This window comes from Leucoraja erinacea, chromosome 7 (genome assembly GCF_028641065.1).
Source record: "Leucoraja erinacea ecotype New England chromosome 7, Leri_hhj_1, whole genome shotgun sequence".
Lineage (NCBI taxonomy): Eukaryota > Metazoa > Chordata > Chondrichthyes > Rajiformes > Rajidae > Leucoraja > Leucoraja erinaceus.
The window spans coordinates 4618842-4637427 of record NC_073383.1 but is presented as its reverse complement, the minus strand read 5'-3'; the positions used below and the strand labels follow the sequence as shown (position 1 = coordinate 4637427).

At 45.4% G+C, this 18586-nt stretch overlaps 1 protein-coding gene across 4 annotated transcripts in view; it reads right to left on the bottom strand.

Annotated features, from left to right (window-relative positions):
* The window catches only part of LOC129698580 (collagen alpha-3(VI) chain-like), a 163360-nt gene that overhangs the window by 86959 nt on the left and 57815 nt on the right, over window positions 1–18586 (bottom strand). For all 4 annotated transcript variants that reach the window (XM_055637672.1, XM_055637671.1, XM_055637673.1 and 1 more), the window contains 2 exons: window positions 9949–10545; window positions 528–1136 (listed from right to left, as the gene is read on the bottom strand). In XM_055637672.1, coding sequence (XP_055493647.1) covers window positions 528–1136; window positions 9949–10545 — 1206 coding nt within the window. The remainder of the gene's footprint in view (window positions 1–527; window positions 1137–9948; window positions 10546–18586) is intronic.

Genomic DNA, 18586 nt, shown 5'->3' with positions numbered 1-18586 from the left:
GACTCACACAAACTGGAGGAATGGCGTCTATGAACACTGCTTTATCCATTTCCAGTAATATGCCCTACCCCCTCCCTCTTTCCTGTGCAACCCCCTGCATTCCAGTTTTCCCACTCCATCCCCATCCCCCCCAGTAACACTGCTCCACCCCCCTCCTTCTTACACTCATCTCCTATCCCCAAATCCGTCATTTCTCTTCTGCCCTCCCTCTTTCTCTTTCCTCCATCCCCTTCCACGCAATCCCTTTCTCCAGCTTTACATTTCACTCTGCTCTCCTTTTCAGATCCAGTCTTTGTCAGTCACTCCAGCCATCAGCCAATCGATCACCCTTCCCCCTCAATTGTATCTCTTTGCCCCCCACCCACCTCTCTTTTCTTACTTTCCCCCCCCCCCCCCCCCCCCCCCCCACCTGCAGTCAGTCAGTCTGAAGACATCCTGACCTGAAACGTCGCCTATCCATTCCCTCATCCACCAATTTGTGTTTCCAGCATCCGCAGTTTCTCATGAGGAATTTTGCATTCTCTTACCTTGGGAGTCCCTGATTTCAATGATACGATCGGTTTCTAGATCGGCCAAGGGATCGATAAAGTATTGCCTGATACTTTCGATGTTTTGCAAATCGATAAATTTGAAGACGTAATCAGGAGACAAAGAGATCTGCTGCAGTTCAGTTGTATCGGCATTCCTGGTTCCGATAGTGAAGGGAGCTACGCCATCCACTTTTAGTGCCTGTGCTGCCTGCCTGACATCATCGGACGATGCGCCGGCGGTGAGAAGAATCAGGAACTGAGGCACGTATTCATCCTTCCGACTTCCGCCTGCCCTTGTGAACACATTTCTTCTGACATACTCCAAGGCTCTGCCAGTATTGCTTTCTCTGCCACCTTTGGGCTTCAAGGCTCTGATCGCTTGCACCACATCAGATTTCCGAGTGTATGTATTTAGTAAGAACTCAGGTGCGGGATTGTCACCGTACTGCACAACAGCCAGTCGGATCCTATCCCTCCCGATGTCGAGGTTTGTTGCCACGTTGGTCATGAACGTTTTGAGCAGAGGAAATGATGCCTGGGCCCGATCTGATCCGTCGACAAGGAATACAATATCTCTCCTGGGCATCTGCGGAGTGGGTTGTGTAACTACAACAGAAATGTTAGTTCAGCAAAATTCATGGAAATAAGGGTGTAGCATGTCAAAGTAAAAGTTAAAATTAAAAATATATATATGATTAGGACAGTCCGCGCAGGCTCACTGGATTTCTTGCGCATCGTTCATGGATGGATGCCAATGTGAGGTTGGATTGATTTTATTCAGCATTAGAGGCCTGTAGTGTGAGAGAATATTTTGAAGCCAATGGCTTGCTTGTTTTGTTTGTGTGGGGGCTTCTGGCAGGAGGGAAGCTCCCAGCGAAGGTCATATAGCCCAGAGTGTCGGCACAGAGCCGATCAAGACCAGACCCGGCTGGCAGCCAGCGCCACAAAGGACGAGCCCGTTGCCCAAAGTGGCCGCGGAGAACGAGGACAGGGACGGACCCTACAGCCAAGCATCGGTGAGTGTGAGCGATGGCGGTCGGTCGAGGACAGTGGGTGCCAGAGGTCAAAGGGGGCCAGCAGTGGGTGCCAGAGGTCGAGGGGCCCACGGTGGTTGCTTGAGGTCAGAGAGGCCAGTGGTGGGTGCTCGAGGTCAGAGGTGCCAGTGGTGGGTGCTGGAGATCAAGGGGCCAGTGGTGGGTACCAGAGGTCGGGCTGGGATGGGCTGCCGAGAGAACAATCAGGGACCCGGAATGGAGAGGAGACACTGAGAATGAAGAGGGACCATTGGGACAACATTGAACACGTTGTAACTTTGAGGCCCTATATGTGGCCCTATACACGTCACATGTGATAAATAAGTATTGAATATGTGTCAGGATAGCTCTGCACCTGATGGATGAAAGCCCATCTGGTTGTGTTCAATATCACGTTTCTGAGGTGCAGGAGCAATTGTGTGGACATTGATCATGTAAAAGGCGTGGCAAGGCTCTACAGAGATACATTCTGGCAGGATGCAACCACACATATAAACAATACTGAGGAGAAAGTAAAGACGGAAAGAAGACCAAAGAAACCACAGGCATCTTGAGGGTATCTGCTGGACAACATTCATCATATTATTAACCTAGACGGTGGAAAGCATCTTGTCCGGGAACATTACCATCTGGTTTGGGAATTGCTCTGCCAAGGACAAGAAGGCTCTGCAGAGAGTAGTGCGTTCGGCCGAACGCACTATGGGAACTTCACTCGCCCTCCTGCAGGAACTATACAACAGGAGGTGCAACTCCAGAGCAAATAAAATCATGGGAGACCCCTTCCACCCCTGCAACGGACTGTTCCAGCTGCTTCTACGGTCAGGCAAACGCCTCCGTTGCCATGCGGTGAAAACGGAGAGGTTGAGAAGGAGTTTCTTCCCAGAGGCAATTCGGACTGTAAACGCCTATCTTACCAGGGACTAACTCTACTGAACGTTTTTCCTTCCATTATTTATTATGTAAAAGAATATGTGTGTTATGATTGTGTTTATAATTTGTTTGGTTGTTTTGTTGTTTGTCTTTTGCACAAAAGTCCGCGAGCATTGCCAATTTCATTTCACTGCACATCTCGTATGTGTATGTGACAGATAAACTTGACTTGACTTGACTTGACTTGATAACATACCAGTGGACTTGCACAAAACATGTTATAACTTATTGAAGATTGGAAGAAGCAAGATTTCAAAAATCTTTAATTTTTGATTTGTTCCCAGTGTAACGTGGAGGTAGATTTCTGGCTGAGGAGTCGATGCAAAGGAGATAGATTTTATTTCTGAGATCTGTTCCTTCGTTCCTGGAGTGAGATAACCTGAATAATATGGGGGAGGGTTCATGTGAGCATGGATGGCACCACTGTTAGTGGGCCAACAACAGAGTATTGAGTGTACAGATTTTCTAAAGCTCATTATGATGGGGGAGAATCAGAGGCAGGTTGCTGAGGACTATATAGAACAGGGCTCAACTGGGTATGAAAAGATGACTCAATATAAAAACCCAATACTGTACAGCGCAGGAACTAGTTGTAGCTTGGGAGAGGTCCATGGTGTCTGTTTAGTTTTAGTTCAGAGATACAGCACGGAAACAGGCCCTTTGGCCCACCGATTCCGCACCAACCAGCGATCCCCGCATATTAACACTACCCTACACACACCAGGGACAATTTATATTTATACCAAGCCAATTAACCTACAAACCTGTATGTCTTCGGAGTGTGGGAGGAGACTGAAGATCTCGGAAAAAACCCACACATGTCACGGGGAGAACGTACAAATTCCGGGTCTCCGACGCTGCAAGTGCTGTAAGGCAGCAACTCTGCCGCTGCGCCATCGTGCCATCCGTGCCGACCCATATCAATTTCTAGTTCACAACTGTCTGTACATGATCTGTATTCCTGCATTCCCTGTCTGTTCATGTGTCTGTCTCAATGGCTTTTACATATTGCTGTGGCATCCATATCCACCACCACCCATGGCAATGTCCTCCAGGCGCAGACCACTCTCTGTGTAAGAAACTTGCCTCATAAATCTCTTGTGAACATTCTCTACTCATCTTAAAGCTCTGTCCTCTAGTACTGGACATTTCCATCTAGCAAAATAGACTCTGACTGTCTTCCCATCTTTGCCTTCCCTAATTGAATATTTCACGTCTCCTCAGCCGCTGAACTCCAGAGAAATCATAGAAAAGTTAGTCCATATGTGTCTTGTGCAGCTAATAGGCTTTCTAATTCGGGTTCGAGCCTGCACCGCCATGGTAGAATATGGGGAGTGTTGGCTGATCAGACTGTATCCCGTACCTGCCTTCTCTCCATCGCAGATGATCCCCTTAGCCAAAAAGGGCCACATCACTCAGCCTTTCATATAGCCAGAAGAACTGGCCTCAACTACCCTCTGTGGAGTAGTTCCAGAGATTAACCACTCTGTGTGTGAAAAAAGTTCTTCTCATCTCGGTTTTAAAGGATTTCCCCATTATCCTTAAGCTGTGACCCCTTGTCCTGGACTTCCCTAACATCGGGAAAATCTTCCTGCAGATTTAGCCTGTCCAACCCCTTAAGAGCTTTGTAAGTTTGAATAGATCCCCTCTCAATCTCCTGGAATTCAGAGAGTATGAAACCAAGTCTTATCCAGGTGTATAAAAAATAAGACAGTCCTGACATCGGGTGGAATCAGTCTGGTGAACCGTCTCAGTGCATCTCCCTCTATGGCAATATAGTCCTTCCTCAGATTTGGAGACCAAAATAATGGGAACATGAGGGCCAACTTGTCTTTGACAGCTAAGGCTTTCTAATTGGGTGTCAAAACTGGTGAATGCTAGAATTCTGGGGAGTTGGAGAGCAGAGTGATCTCACAAGTATAAGGGCACAGTTCGCAGATAGATAGGTTGGTCAAAAGAGCTTTTGGCACCCAGCATTCGTATCCCCCAAAAGAAGTCAATTTGAGTTTTTAAGTTGGGGGTTGTGTGCGTTGTATATGACATTGAGGAGGCCGGGTTTAAAGTTTTGCATTTTCAATTTTTGGCACCGTGTTATAGTAAAGATGATGTCAAGCTAGAAAGGGTACAGAGAAGATTTACGATGATTTGCCAGGACAAGCTATGGAATTGAATTTTTGGGTCTCTGATCCTTGGAATGCAAGGATGAGGGGCCATCTTATCGTGTAGTATTACATCATGAGAGGAATAGATCTTTTGAAGTCTTGTTGCCCAAAGTCAGGAATGGCGTTTTAGAGGACTTCAGCTGAATACGGAGTTCACTTTAATGGGAAATGATAAGAATTATCTATTACCCACATAGGGGGTTGGGTGCAAGGAGCAAGATTTTAGAGAAGGATTAGGCAGGTACTATCACAATGTAAAAAACAGTTAGACAGGTACATGGATCGGTTAGGTTTAGAGGGATATGGAGCAAATGCAGGCTGGTGGGAGGAGTGTAGGTGAGGCACATTGGTCGGTGGTGGCAGGTTGGGCTGAAGAGCCTGTTTTCAAGGTGTATGACTATGATTCTATTTGACCTCCCAAAGTTCAACATGAAATGAAATGAAATGAAATGAAATGAAATGAAATGATTCAATTTATTGTCATTGTCAGTGTACAGTACAGAGACAACGAAATTTTCCACTTGTCTAGGTTAAACTCAATCTGCCGTCTCTCATCAAACATTTTCCCACAACTCCACCAATGACTGTGTTGTCTGCAAACTTACTGGTGATCGCTTCAAGTTCTTAGGAGTAAATATCACCAGCAACTTGTCATGGACTAGCCACATCAAAGCAATGGCCAAGGAAGCACAGCAACCCCTCTACCTCGTTAGAAGGCTTAAGGGTCTGTCCGACTTGGGCGTCATTTGCGCATCACGCAGGTGGCGCGTGAGAATTTTGAGAATCCCAAAAATCCCGGGGCGCCACGCAGCGATGTCGCATAAATGACGCGCAATTAACGGCCAAGTGGGACAGGCCCTTTAGGAAGTACGGCATGTTCCCTACAACTCTCACCGACTTCTACAGATGTGCCATAGAAAACATTTTATCAGGACGGGTCACAGCTTGCTTTGGGAACAGCTCCATTCAAGACCGCAAGAAACTGCAGCTAGTTGTGGATGTACCTCAGACCATCACACAAACCAACCTCCCTTCCATTGATTTGATCTACACTTCACGCTGTGTCAGAAGGGTCACCAACATAATCAAGGACCCATCTCCAGCCGGTCGCTCCCTCTTTTTCCCGTCTCCCATCAGGTGCAGGTTACAGAAGTGTGAAAAAGCACATTTCCAGATTTATGGACTCTATCTTCCCGGCTCTTATCAGGCAACTGAACAGCCGAATCACCAACTAGAGAGCGGTCCTGACCTGTCATCTACCATATTGGAAATCCTCGGACTATCTTTAATCGGACCTTACTGGCTTTCTCTTGCACTGAACATCATTCCCTTTATCCTGTGTCTGAACACTGTGGACGGCTTGGATTGTAATCTCAGGTAGTTCTTTCACTGACTGGGCAACACACAACCAAAGAAAATGTTTCAGTAATAAAATAACCAAACAAACAAATCTAATCAAATAAACAAAGTACCATTTTCATCCAAATCATGCATTTATACCTCTCCTCATTCCATCAACCAGTCTGCCTTCCCCTCACTCCACCCCTCAGTCCCCCTTCCCACACCCCTCAATTTGATTTGTATTTTAGTAAGGAGGTCTTACTGCAATCGTATAAGGGTTTGGTGAGACCATACCTGGGGTGCTGCGTATAATAATACACCCATTTGCAATGAGAGGGATGTATTTGCTATAGAGGGTGTGCAGTGAAGATTAACCAGCCTGATTCCTGAGATGGCGTGTCTGTCAAATGTTGTGAAATAAAGTAAGTTTGGCCTGTACACGCCAGAGTTTAGTTGATTAACTGGTGTCACAGTTTCAGACTAAAGCAGGTGTCGCAACCTTGTTCTGCATAGGGGCCGGGACGCATGTCTGTAAGCGGATGGCGGGCCACATCTATCAAGTGTACACATGGATCCCACCCCGGATGGCAGGCATCAAATCACGTGCTCACAGAAGGTTAGCAAAATTCGTTCAAGGTGCACTCTGTCTAGGTGTATATCTGAATGACAATAATGTTTTTATACATTAATTCATTCATTCATTCATTCAATCAATCATTCAATCATTCATTCATTCATTCATTCATTCATTCATTCATTCATTCATTCATTCATTCACTCAATCAATCATTCATTCATTCATTCAATCATTCAATCATTCATTCATCCAATCATTCATTCATGCATTCATTCATTCATTCATTCATTCATGCATTCATTCATTCAAAAATGCTGGAGAAACTCAGCGGGTGAGGCAGCCTCATGCAATCCTTGCATGTCACACCCATTGAGTTTCTCCAGCAATTTTTGTCTACCTTCGATTTTTCCAGCATCTGCAGTTCTTTATTAAACTTGTTCACAGAAGGTGCGCGGCCGTGTGTTACAGCCAGTGTTAGGCCGCTGCTCTGGGAGCTCGGGGCGCCCGGCTGCTGCTCGGCAGGCCGGATGATTACGGGAAAATAAATCCGCCTGCGGGCCGGATGATTTGAGGTTAAGGGCCACATTCGGCCCGGGGGCCATAGGTTGCCGACCCCAGGACTAAAGGATGATGCAATTAGAAATTAAATGAAGAGAGATTTCTTCATGCAGAAGGTACTGCCTCTCTATCTCCATCATCTGTGGAGGCTCAATCCTTGTATTGACTCAAAGCAGAGATCAATAGATGTCTTAATTTTAAATTAGTGATTAGATGGCACAGGAAATGCTGAGGTGAAGATATTGTTGATTAGTGGAGAGAGACAAAATGCTGGAGTAACTCAGCGGGACAGGCGGCATCTCTGGAGAGAGGAATGGGTGACGTTTCGGGTCGAGACCCTTCTTCAGATGGAGCTGGCTTAAGAAATCAAACGCACTACCCCTGTTGACATTTTTATAATGTTTACAAATTAGCCAGAAAAAGCAGCATACCGGAGGACTGGGAGAAATTCAAAGACCAGCAGAGGAGGGCAAAGGGCTTAATTAGGAAAGGAAAAATAGATTATGAAAGAAAACTGGCAGGGAACATAAAAACTGACTGCAAAAGTTTTTATAGATATGTGAAAAGAAAGAGATTAGTTAAAACAAATGTAGGTCCCTTGCAGTCAGAAACAGGTGAGTTGATCATGGGGAACAAGGATATGGCGGAACAGTTGAATATCTACTTTGGTTCCGTCTTCACTAAGGAAGACATAAATAATTTGCCGGAAATAGCAGGGGACCGCGGGTCAAAGGAGTTGGAGGAATTGAGTGAAATCCAGGTTAGCCGGGAAGTGGTGTTGGGTAAATTGAATGGATTAAAGGCCGATAAATCCCCAGGGCCACATAGGCTGCATCCCAGAGTACTTAAGGAAGTAGCTCCAGAAATAGTGGATGCATTAGTAATAATCTTTCAAAACTCTTTAGATTCTGGAGTAGTTCCTGAAGATTGGCGGGTAGCAAACGTAACCCCACTTTTTAAGAAGGGAGGGAGAGAGAAAATGGGGAATTACAGACCAGTTAGTCTAACATCGGTAGTGGGAAAACTGCTAGAGTCAGTTATTAAAGATGGGATAGCAGCACATTTGGAAAGTGGTGAAACCATTGGACAAAGTCAGCATGGATTTACGAAAGGTAAATCATGTCTGACGAATCTTATAGAATTTTTCGAGGATGTAACTAGTATCGTGGATAGGGGAGAACCAGCGGATGTGGTGTATCTGGACTTCCAGAAGGCTTTCGACAAGGTCCCACATAAGAGACTAGTATACAAACTTAAAGCACAAGGCATTGGGGGTTCAGTATTGATGTGGATAGAGAACTGGCTGGCAAAAAGGAAGCAAAAAGCAGGAGTAAACGGGTCCTTTTCACAATGGCAGGCAGTGACTAGTGGGGTACCGCAAGGCTCACTGCTGGGACCCCAGCTATGTTCAATATATATTAATGATCTGGATGAGGGAATTGAAGGCAATATCTCCAAGTTTGCAGATGACACTAAGCTGGGGGGCAGTGTTAGCTGTGAGGAGGATACTCGGAGACTGCAAGGTGACTTGGATAGGCTGGGTGAATGGGCAAATGTTTGGCAGATGCAGTATAATGTGGATAAATGTGAGGTTATCCATTTTGGTGGCAAAAACGGGAAAGCAGACTATTATCTAAATGGTGGCCGATTGGGAAAGGGGGAGATGCAGCGAGACCTGGGTGTCATGGTACACCAGTCATTGAAGGTAGGCATGCAGGTGCAGCAGGCAGTAAAGAAAGCGAATGGTATGTTAGCTTTCATTGCAAAAGGATTTGAGTATAGGAGCAGGGAGGTTCTACTGCAGTTGTACAGGGTCTTGGTGAGACCACACCTGGAGTATTGCGTACAGTTTTGGTCTCCAAATCTGAGGAAGGACATTATTGCCATAGAGGGAGTGCAGAGACGGTTCACCAGACTGATTCCTGGGATGTCAGGACTGTCTTATGAAGAAAGACTGGATAGACTTGGTTTATACTCTCTAGAATTTAGAAGATTGAGAGGGGATCTTATAGAAACTTACAAAATTCTTAAGGGGTTGGACAGGCTAGATGCAGGAAGATTGTTCCCGATGTTAGGGAAGTCCAGGACAAGGGGTCACAGCTTAAGGATAAGGGGGAAATCCTTTAAAACCGAGATGAGAAGAACTTTTTTCACACAGAGAGTGGTGAATCTCTGGAACTCTCTGCCACAGAGGGTAGTTGAGGCCAGTTCATTGGCTATATTTAAGAGGGAGTTAGATGTGGCCCTTGTGGCTAAGGGGATCAGGGGGTATGGAGAGAAGGCAGGTACGGGATACTGAGTTGGATGATCAGCCATGATCATATTGAATGGCGGTGCAGGCTCGAAGGGCCGAATGGCCTACTCCTGCACCTAATTTCTATGTTTCTATGTTTCTATGTTTATATTACTTACATTGCCTTCACTTGAACAATGAAATCCAAATACCAAATCTGGTTGGTATTAAGGTCTGAGCACATCAACAGCTCCTGTTATATAGATGCTTGCACTAATTTAATTAGCTAACATAGAGAGGATGATCATTCAGTTCAAAATGGATGGTTTAGTTGCCTGATAACAATCGGGAAGAAACTGTCCCTGGAATCTGAATCATAGATGCTGCCTCACCCGCAGAGTTTCTCCAGTTTTTTTGTCTACTTATGGGAGGATGATGGTGAGCAGATACTCACAGGCCTCAGATAATGGTCAAAGAAGACAAGGGTCAGGCATGCAACATTTGGATTGACTGAAGGCAAGATAAAATAATATTATACATTATAAATTCAAACGTGAAGATATCTGAAAATCCCTTCGCTCACCTTCAGGAGCATCCTGTATGATTTTCCTGATCTGGTTTTTGTCCAGTACTGTCAATGATGACTGAAGCTCTTGCTGGAGAGTGTCCACTTCCCGTGGATCATCTAACTTGAAGGTGTACTTGGGGCCCATTGAAATCTGTTGGAGCTCATTGTCCTCCGCATCTGCAAAACCGATGCTATATGGCCCGATGCCAGCCTGCTTCATTGCCAGGACTGCCTGACTGACATCGTCGGCCGACCTGCTGGCAGTGAACAGGATCAAGAACTGGGGGACACCTTCCTCCTCTCTGCCTCCAGCAGATTTCGTGAAGACATTTTTCGTAACATATTCCAGGGCTTTGCCAATGTTGGTTTTGCTTCCTCGTTTGAGGCTGAGCTGATCAATGGCATCCCTCACACCCTCCTTTGTTGTGAAGCTGTTCAAAAAGAAGTTGGCTTTGGGATCCTCGCTGAACTGGATGACACCGACTCGGACTTTGTCACTTTCAACATCAAGATTGTTGACACATGTCTTGATGAAGTTTTTAATTAGAGGGAAGGTGTTTCTCATATTCTCTGACCCATCAACAAGGAATACCACATCTCTCCTTGCAGAATCTAGGAGAAGAGAAAAATAGACTGAGTACAAAAATGTGAGCCTTGAAATAACATTTTTGAGAGGGACCTTTGTCGTTGAGATGGGATCCCGTAAATACTTCAGATTAGTGGAGGGACCTGAAACATCAATGCTATTCATCCATCAGAACGGAAGAAGGGAGCTATAGGTAAGTCAGTTGCCACTGGTTGGACACAAGACAAGAAAAAACACTGTAAGTAATAAATGAGTTGAATGAAGTAAATATTTTATTGCCTCCTCACCACATGCAGGAAAGATATTCTTTGTTCTCAAAGCTGAGATGGCATGCATTCTTCATTCTTCATGAACACAATAAACATTTTCTTATTGGCCCTTTGTACTGACAGATGTAACCACGGTGTTTCATAAGTTCATAAGGAAACCTATAGGAGCAGAAGGAGGCCATTCGGCCCATCAAGTCTACTCTACCATTCAATCATGGCTGATCTATCTCTCCCTCCTAACCCCATTCTCCTGCCTTCTCCCCATAACCCCCGACACTCATGCTAATCAAGAATCTATCTGTCTCTGCCTTAAAAAAATATCCATTGACTTGGCCTCCACAGCCTTCTATGGCAATGAATTTGCACAGATTCACCACCATTTCAAAATGCCAAGAATGCACACAATCGTCTCAAGAGTAGATGCCGGCCAATCCATCACAAACACCAGGCTAAAAATAACATACAAAAATAACATGTTTAAAATTAATGTTTAAATTAATCAAACATACAAATATTTGTTATGATGTCAGTGAAAAAAACCCATTTGGTTTCACTTACCATTGAGCCCATCCAAGTGAATGAGGTCAGGCAAGGTATGCAAGCCATGGCTGTCAGAGAGCAACATCCAGCCCTTAACTCAGTATGATCCAGTCCAATGGACCTATTGGCTCTCCACTAGTATGATCTAGCCCACTCAAACAAAGAACATGAATGTACTTAAAACTTTCCTCCTAATCTCCAGGTTGGGGACCTCGAATAAATCGAAAGGTGGATTGCAACTGGAGAGACAGGATAAGGAATCCCAACGCTGTCGTTCTTTCCTGCTAGACTTTGTGAATCCAGTGACGGATAATGCCTCTGTCTCACGTAGGAAACCTGAACAGAAACCTCTGGAGACTTTGCGCCCCACCCAAGGTTTCTGTGCGGTTCCCGGAGGTTCTCGGAAGTTTTTTCAGTCTCCCTAATGGTTGAAAGTGATTTCCGCTTCTTCTATCTTCCGGCGATTATTTCAAAACATTCAAAACCGGCCACGACTAAAAATAGGTTGCCGTTTTAAAAATCGGTAATTGTTTAGTCAAAGCCGGTTGAAAGTGCTGGTTGAAGGTGGTTGCCGGAGGTTGCAGGTGGTTGCCGGAGGTTGCAGGTAGTGGCAGGTAAGGTAAAGAAGGTAAAAAAGGTTGTGAATTAGGTCGGCAAAGTGGGACGGACCATTTAACTGGAGGTCCTCTGTGAGTGTGCCAAAAATGGAAATGGAAGCTTTTCAAAGCAACTTTTATGGGGTTTTGAAGAACATTTCAAACCACATCAAAAATAATTTAACCCATCAGGTTGCTCATTGTAATCATTTGTCCCCTCCTTAATTGTTCCTCAATTACTGCCATTTCTGCTCTGTGCAGCACTGCAGCATTTCTGCAATTCCCTCCCACCACCAACACAGATCAATGCAGCCCACAACTTCTCAGGACTTGTTGCATTATTATATTGAGCATAAACATGCCGTGAGATGTCTGGCCGATTAATAAATGAGGATTCTAAAAAGTCCTATTACGTATAGAGTTAAAAGGTAACTAGGGAGACAGTCAGTCCCTTTAAGGATGAATATGGTCTGTAACTGCCCCACATCGGCAGTTAGTTAAATTCTGAACCTCACGGTTTTTGGTTCCTACCTGAAATAGTAGCGTTACTAAGGGGGGAACTAATTGCCGACTTAGTTTCCGGGGGCACGGTTGTTGGCGCACACAGAAGCCATGACTAAGAAATCTCTTAAGTAGTAAGCAGTGGACGAGGTATGTTGTTTATTTGCTTGGTTAGTGTGGTGTTGTGTTGCTGTATGGACGTACATGCATGTATTTTGTAAACTGCATTTTTATTTTGTTTGTTTTTGTTTTTTGTTGCCTTGTTTTTGGCTCAGTTCTCACGGGTTAGTTGGAGCCGAAAATAAACCCTGTCTTTAACCACGACCTCGGGCCTCGTGTACTGCTTGGGAGCTACATGGTCATCTATGTATGTATGTATGGAGCCTTATAAAATGAGCAAGTTTCCAATTCCTATCTTCTCATGTTCTCAGTGTTTAACTTGGAAGAAAAATAAGTTCAGGAGAGGGAACAATGGTATCCTGGCACACATTGGCATTACAAAGAGGTGGTTGTGGTGGTGGAGTCTTGACATATAAAGGCCGATAAATCCCTGGTATCTAACCAGGTATATCCCATGAAGTTATAGGAAGCAAGGGAAGTGATAGAGACTTTTGTATCTGAAGTTTTTGGTGAGGCACCTGAAGACTGGAAAGTTAGCTAAAGGGGTTGTCCCACTGCGGCAACGTAATCTGCGAAGTTTGCCCTCGACTCAAACTCGCAGCATGGTCGACACATGGTCCTAGGAGGCCCTATGAGATCACGGGAACTCTCCTTCATGCTCGAGGGAAGTTCCCGAATACTCTTGGCCTCAGCTAGGCCGCCAAAAAACTTTCAGCAAGTTGAAAATTTTCCGCAAGTAAATATTGGTCGTCATGGTTCTTTTGAACTCGTAGTGCAGTGAGAGGGAACTCTGTGGGGTCGCTATTTACTTACAGGCAGTCGAGGGCAGCCATAGGCAATCTCCTTTGCTGACTGGACATTTTGATTGGCTCATTGGAGTTTTCCGGACCAAGGAAAACCGACCAGTAGGATAATGCCCGCTAAACTTTATTATACTTCTTAAAAGTGTCTCCACTCCTTCTCTCCCCTTCTCCCTCCCTTCTCTCCCCTTCTTTCCCCATCTCTCCCCTTTTCTCCCCGTCTCTCCCCTTCTCTCTAAAGGATTTACCATTACTGTCCAGCTGTCTTTTACCTTCCTCTTCATCGCAGGTGTGAATTTCAGACAGCGCTCCCCCGCTTTCCCTGGCCCCCGCCTTTGCGATGTGTGTGTGTGTGTGTGTGTGTGTGTGTGTGTGTGTGTGTGTGTGTGTGTGTGTGTGTGTGTGTGTGTGTGTGTGTGTGTGTGTGTGTGTGTGTGTGTGTGTGTGTGTGTGTGTGTGTGTGTGTGGTGTGTGTGTGTGTTTCATTGCTGTCGGTCGATCCAGCTCGAGGTTTTCCAGGCGAGTGCTCTCGAGCTTAGAGGTCGAAGACACTCTTCTTAACTCGCGGATTAGGGCGCCGCAGTGGGACAGCCCCTTAATGCTGTGCCTTCATTTAAGAAGAGCAGATGAGCTAATCAAGAAACCACTGGCTGATAGTGAGACTAACACAATAATGTCATAGAGTTATACAGAACAAAAACAGGACATTCAGCCCAACTTGTCCATACCGACCAAGATGCCCTATCTAAACTGGTCCCCCTGAACCTTTCCTATCCATGCACCTGTACAAGTCACCTTTAAATTCCATTATAGTACGTCTCAACATCCTCCTCCGGCAGGTCATTCCATATGTCCTCCACTTCGAGTGAAAAAGTTGCCTATCAGGTTATTATTAAATCGTTTTCTAAATCGTCACCTAAAACCTATGCCCTCTCATTCCCGATTCCCCATACCCGTGGTAAAAGAGTCTGTGCTTTCACCCTATCTATTCGGTTCATGATTTGATAGGTATCTGTATGATTACTCCTTGATAACAATACATCGATAGATGCTCCTGAACACATCATCAGTGATGTAACCTGGGGTCATTGGGTGTTTCAGGTCTTTCAACATCAGACACCCTCACCCAGGCGACCCAGCCGTGGTTGATCAGACCACGACCTGTGTTCAGGTGGCATTCGCTCCTCCCCATGGACCTCCTCTCCTGATCCAGAGCCATCTCAAGGCCTTCTCCGCTGCCTACGTGGTGTTCCTGATGGCCTTTCTCCTCGCCACTCCGTTGATGCCCAGTGTGCTCAAGGCTTTGTCGAGTGATTGCCCTGCAAAACCTTTGCAGCCAAGCTCGATGGGCATACACCTTGGCTTCCAGTCCTTCGGCAGTCTATGACCAGTTTTTTGTTCTTCTTCCTCTTGTGGGCCTCCTCCAGACGGTCCTCCCACGGCACTGTCAGTTCCAACAAGACGATGTTTTTGGTCGCCTCTGAGACCAGGAGGATGTCTGGCCTCAGGGTGGTCGTGGCAATGTGCTGTGGGAACTTCAGCTGCTTCACCAAGTCTACCGAAAGCTGCCAGTCCTGCGCAGTCACCAGAATTCCCGACGGATTCCTTAGTCTCCTGCGCTCCAAGAAATAATGTTCGAGCATACCCAACCTCCCCTATAGATCAGGCCCTCGAGCTCTGCCAACATCCTCGTAAATCTTCTCTGCACTCCTTCCAGCTTATTGGTCTCCCTTCTATAAATGGTGGTCAAAACTGAACGTAATATTCCCAAGGTTGCACAAAAAAGCTGGAGAAACTCAGCGGGTGCAGCAGCATCTATGGAGCGAAGGAAATAGGCAACGTTTCGGGCCGAAACCCTTCTTCAGACCTATTAATATTAGTAATATTCCCAATGTGGCCTCACCAGCATCCTGTGCAACAGCAGCACAACAGCCCGACCTTTATACTCAATAAAATACCAAACGCATTCTTTACCAACCTATCTACCCATGACGCCATATTCAGAGAACCATGTACCTGTAGTCCTGGATCCTACTATTCCACGTCACACCACAGGGCTCTACCATTCACTGTGAAGATCCTGTCTGGTTTGACTTCCAAAAATGAAACTCCTTGCACTTATCTGCATTAAAATGCTTTAACCACTCTTCAGCCCACTTGCCCAACGGATCAAGTTCCTGCTGTAAGGTTTGAAAACCATCTGTCCATGATCATGTCTACGATACCACCTACATTAGTGGTGGAAAGCATTAGAAAGATTCTGAAGGACGGGATTCATGTACATTTGGAAAAGCACGGGCACCTTAAGCTTTGTCAGCATGGCTTTGTGCATGGGAAATCATAGCTCATGAATTTGATTGAGTTGTTTTGAAAAGGTGATGAAGAGCATTGTTAAGGGCAGGGCGGAAGACATTGCCCTAGAAAATCTTTTGGCAAAATCCAACATGGTGGGCTAGTATGGAGTGTTTCTGTGGTCAGATGGTATGGAAGGATGCAACACATGGTATCCAGTAGGATTCAGCAAACTGAATACACAATCAGTCTAAAGAAGGGTCTCGACTGAAAACATCGCTCATTCCTCCTATCCAGAGATGCTGCCTGACCTGCTGAGCTATTCTGGCATTTTGTGTCTATATTCAGTGTAAACCAGCAACTGAAGTTCCTTCCTATACAATCAGCTTGGTGGTTGAAGGAGAGGATGGTGGAGGGGATTTGATTCTCAGATTGCAGGTCAGTGATAAGTGGAGTGGCCCTGAGATCAGTGTTATGTCTGTTTTTGTTTGCTCTGTATATTAATGAAATGAATGAGACTTTAAGTGGTGCGCTTAGTAAGTTTCCAGATGACACCAAAACCGGTGGTTTGTTGGAGAGTGAAGAAGTTTGTCTAAGGAACTCAAGGGTTCCCAACCTGGGGTAAATTTATTTATTCCCCAGGGGGGAAATTTATTGATTCTGGATTTGTACATAAATTTTCTCATTGACTGACTGTGTTTGGTTCTGGTATTAGTTGTCATTAGTTGTTCATATATAAGTGAAATAACATTGTTATGTCCTATTAAAGTTGCCAGGGGTAAACGGGATGAAAAAAGTTAGGAACCCCTGATTTATCTTAAAGCTTCCCACTTGCCACCATCATAACTGCCTCCACCATCATAATTTCATATAGTTCTATCAAGTCCCTGCTCAACTTCTGACATTCCAGCGAAAATAATCCAAGTTTGTAGCTAACATTTTGAACTTTTCTGAGCATTCGGGTGTAAGTGCACATCGAGAGACTTGGACAGTGCTCGAGTGAGAGTCTATGCCTCACAGCCGTAGAGTGTGTGAAAGGTCAGTTCAAAATATCAGTTGGAGGGACCACAGCACCAACGCCCAGCTCTACGGGGAGGTTCCACCTCTGACCGAGAAGATCAGGTGGAGATGGATGAGGCTCACTGGTCACTGCCACTGCCACCCAGAAATGGCAGCAAACAGGGTTGTGCTGTGGGAACCCATTCTTGGAAGACGTGACCCGGGACGGCCGATCAAGACGATGCTGAAGACGTTGATGGAAGACGCACGTGTAAAGACAAAAGAGGAGCTGCATGGAGGACAGAGATGTGTGGCGCGCCCATCATCGTGCCCGTCGGAAACCAGCACCACTGCATCGCTAATATATTCAACAATTTAATAACAATTTAATAATAATAATAATAATAATAATAATAATAATAATAATAATAATAATAATAATAATAATAATAATTGAAGCTAACACTCTCTCAACCAGGCAGCATTCTGGTAAGCCTCCTATTCACTTTCCCCAAAACCTCTACATCTTTACTGTAATGGGGTGCCCAGAACTGCACGCAATACTCCAAATGCAGCCTATCCAGTCCTATAAAGCTGCAACATGACTCCCTGACTCTTACATTCAATGCCCTCAGCAATGAGAAAGGAACTGCAGGTGCTTGCTGGTTTAAACCGAAGATGGACACAACAAGCTGGAGTAAATCGTCGGGTCAGACAGCATCTCTGGAGGAAAGGAATAGGTGACGTTTTGTGTCAAAACCCATGTTCAGACTGTTTTAATGTCTTTCAATTTTGGAGTGCAATGTAGATTGATTGAAAGATACAGCAGGGAAGCCTGCCCTTCAGCCCACCTAGTGCACACTGATCAGACTAAATGGTAATTTGCTGAGGATAATTAACCTGTAAACCTGCATGTGGGAGGAAATGGGAGCACACAGAGAAAACCACGTGGTCATAAGATCATAGGATCATAAGTGATACGAGCAGAATTAGGCCATCCGGCCCATCAGGTCTACTCCGCCATTCAATCATGGCTGATCTATCTCACCTTCCTAATCCCACATTCTCCCGCCTTCTCAGAGGTGATTTTATTTGATCCCAATGGCTGCCGTGAACCTCCATTTGTTGATTTAGGTCCATTGTCAAGGTACGTGAAGCCAACAGTTCTGAACCTGGGTTTTAGGATGGACAGTGACTTTAAATTAGATCGCCAAATATGCGCGGTGGTTAAGTCCAGCTTCTTTCACCTAAGGAAGCTGGCGAAGGTGAAGCCCATTCTCGAGCGGCAGCATTTTGAGACAGTAATCCATGCCTTTATTACATCTAGGCTGGATTACTGTAACGCGCTCTATTTTGGTGTTGCTCGTTCTTCACTGGCTCGTCTCCAGTTGGTTCAGAATGCTGCTGCTCGCCTTTTAACAGGGACTCGAAAGAGGGAGCACATATCACCAATTCTGGCCTCCCTCCACTGGCTCCCGGTGCACTTTCGAGTTCATTTTAAGATGCTGTTATTTGTTTTTAAATCTCTGAATGGGCTCGCCCCGCCTTACCTCTCTGAGCTGCTCCACCCATACACTCCTGCCCGGTCCCTCAGGTCAGCTGGTCAGCTGCTCCTGGAGGTACCGAGGTCTAGTCGAAGGCTCAGAGGGGATAGAGCCTTCTCTGTTGCTGCTCCGGCACTCTGGAACACCCTGCCGTTGCACATCAGACAGGCCCCCTCACTGTCCATCTTCAAATCCAGTGTTAAGACACATTTGTACTCCCTGGCTTTTGACCATGCCTAAAGCTTTGCTTCTGTTTGTTTGCTTGGTGTTTTTGATGTTTCTTTATTTTACATGTCTTTTCCTACTATTTCTTGATTGTTATTTTTGGTGTGTATTAACTTTTTTGTCAATGATTAGTGATGTACAGCACTTTGTTGCAACTATGTTTGTTTTTAAAGTGCTCTAT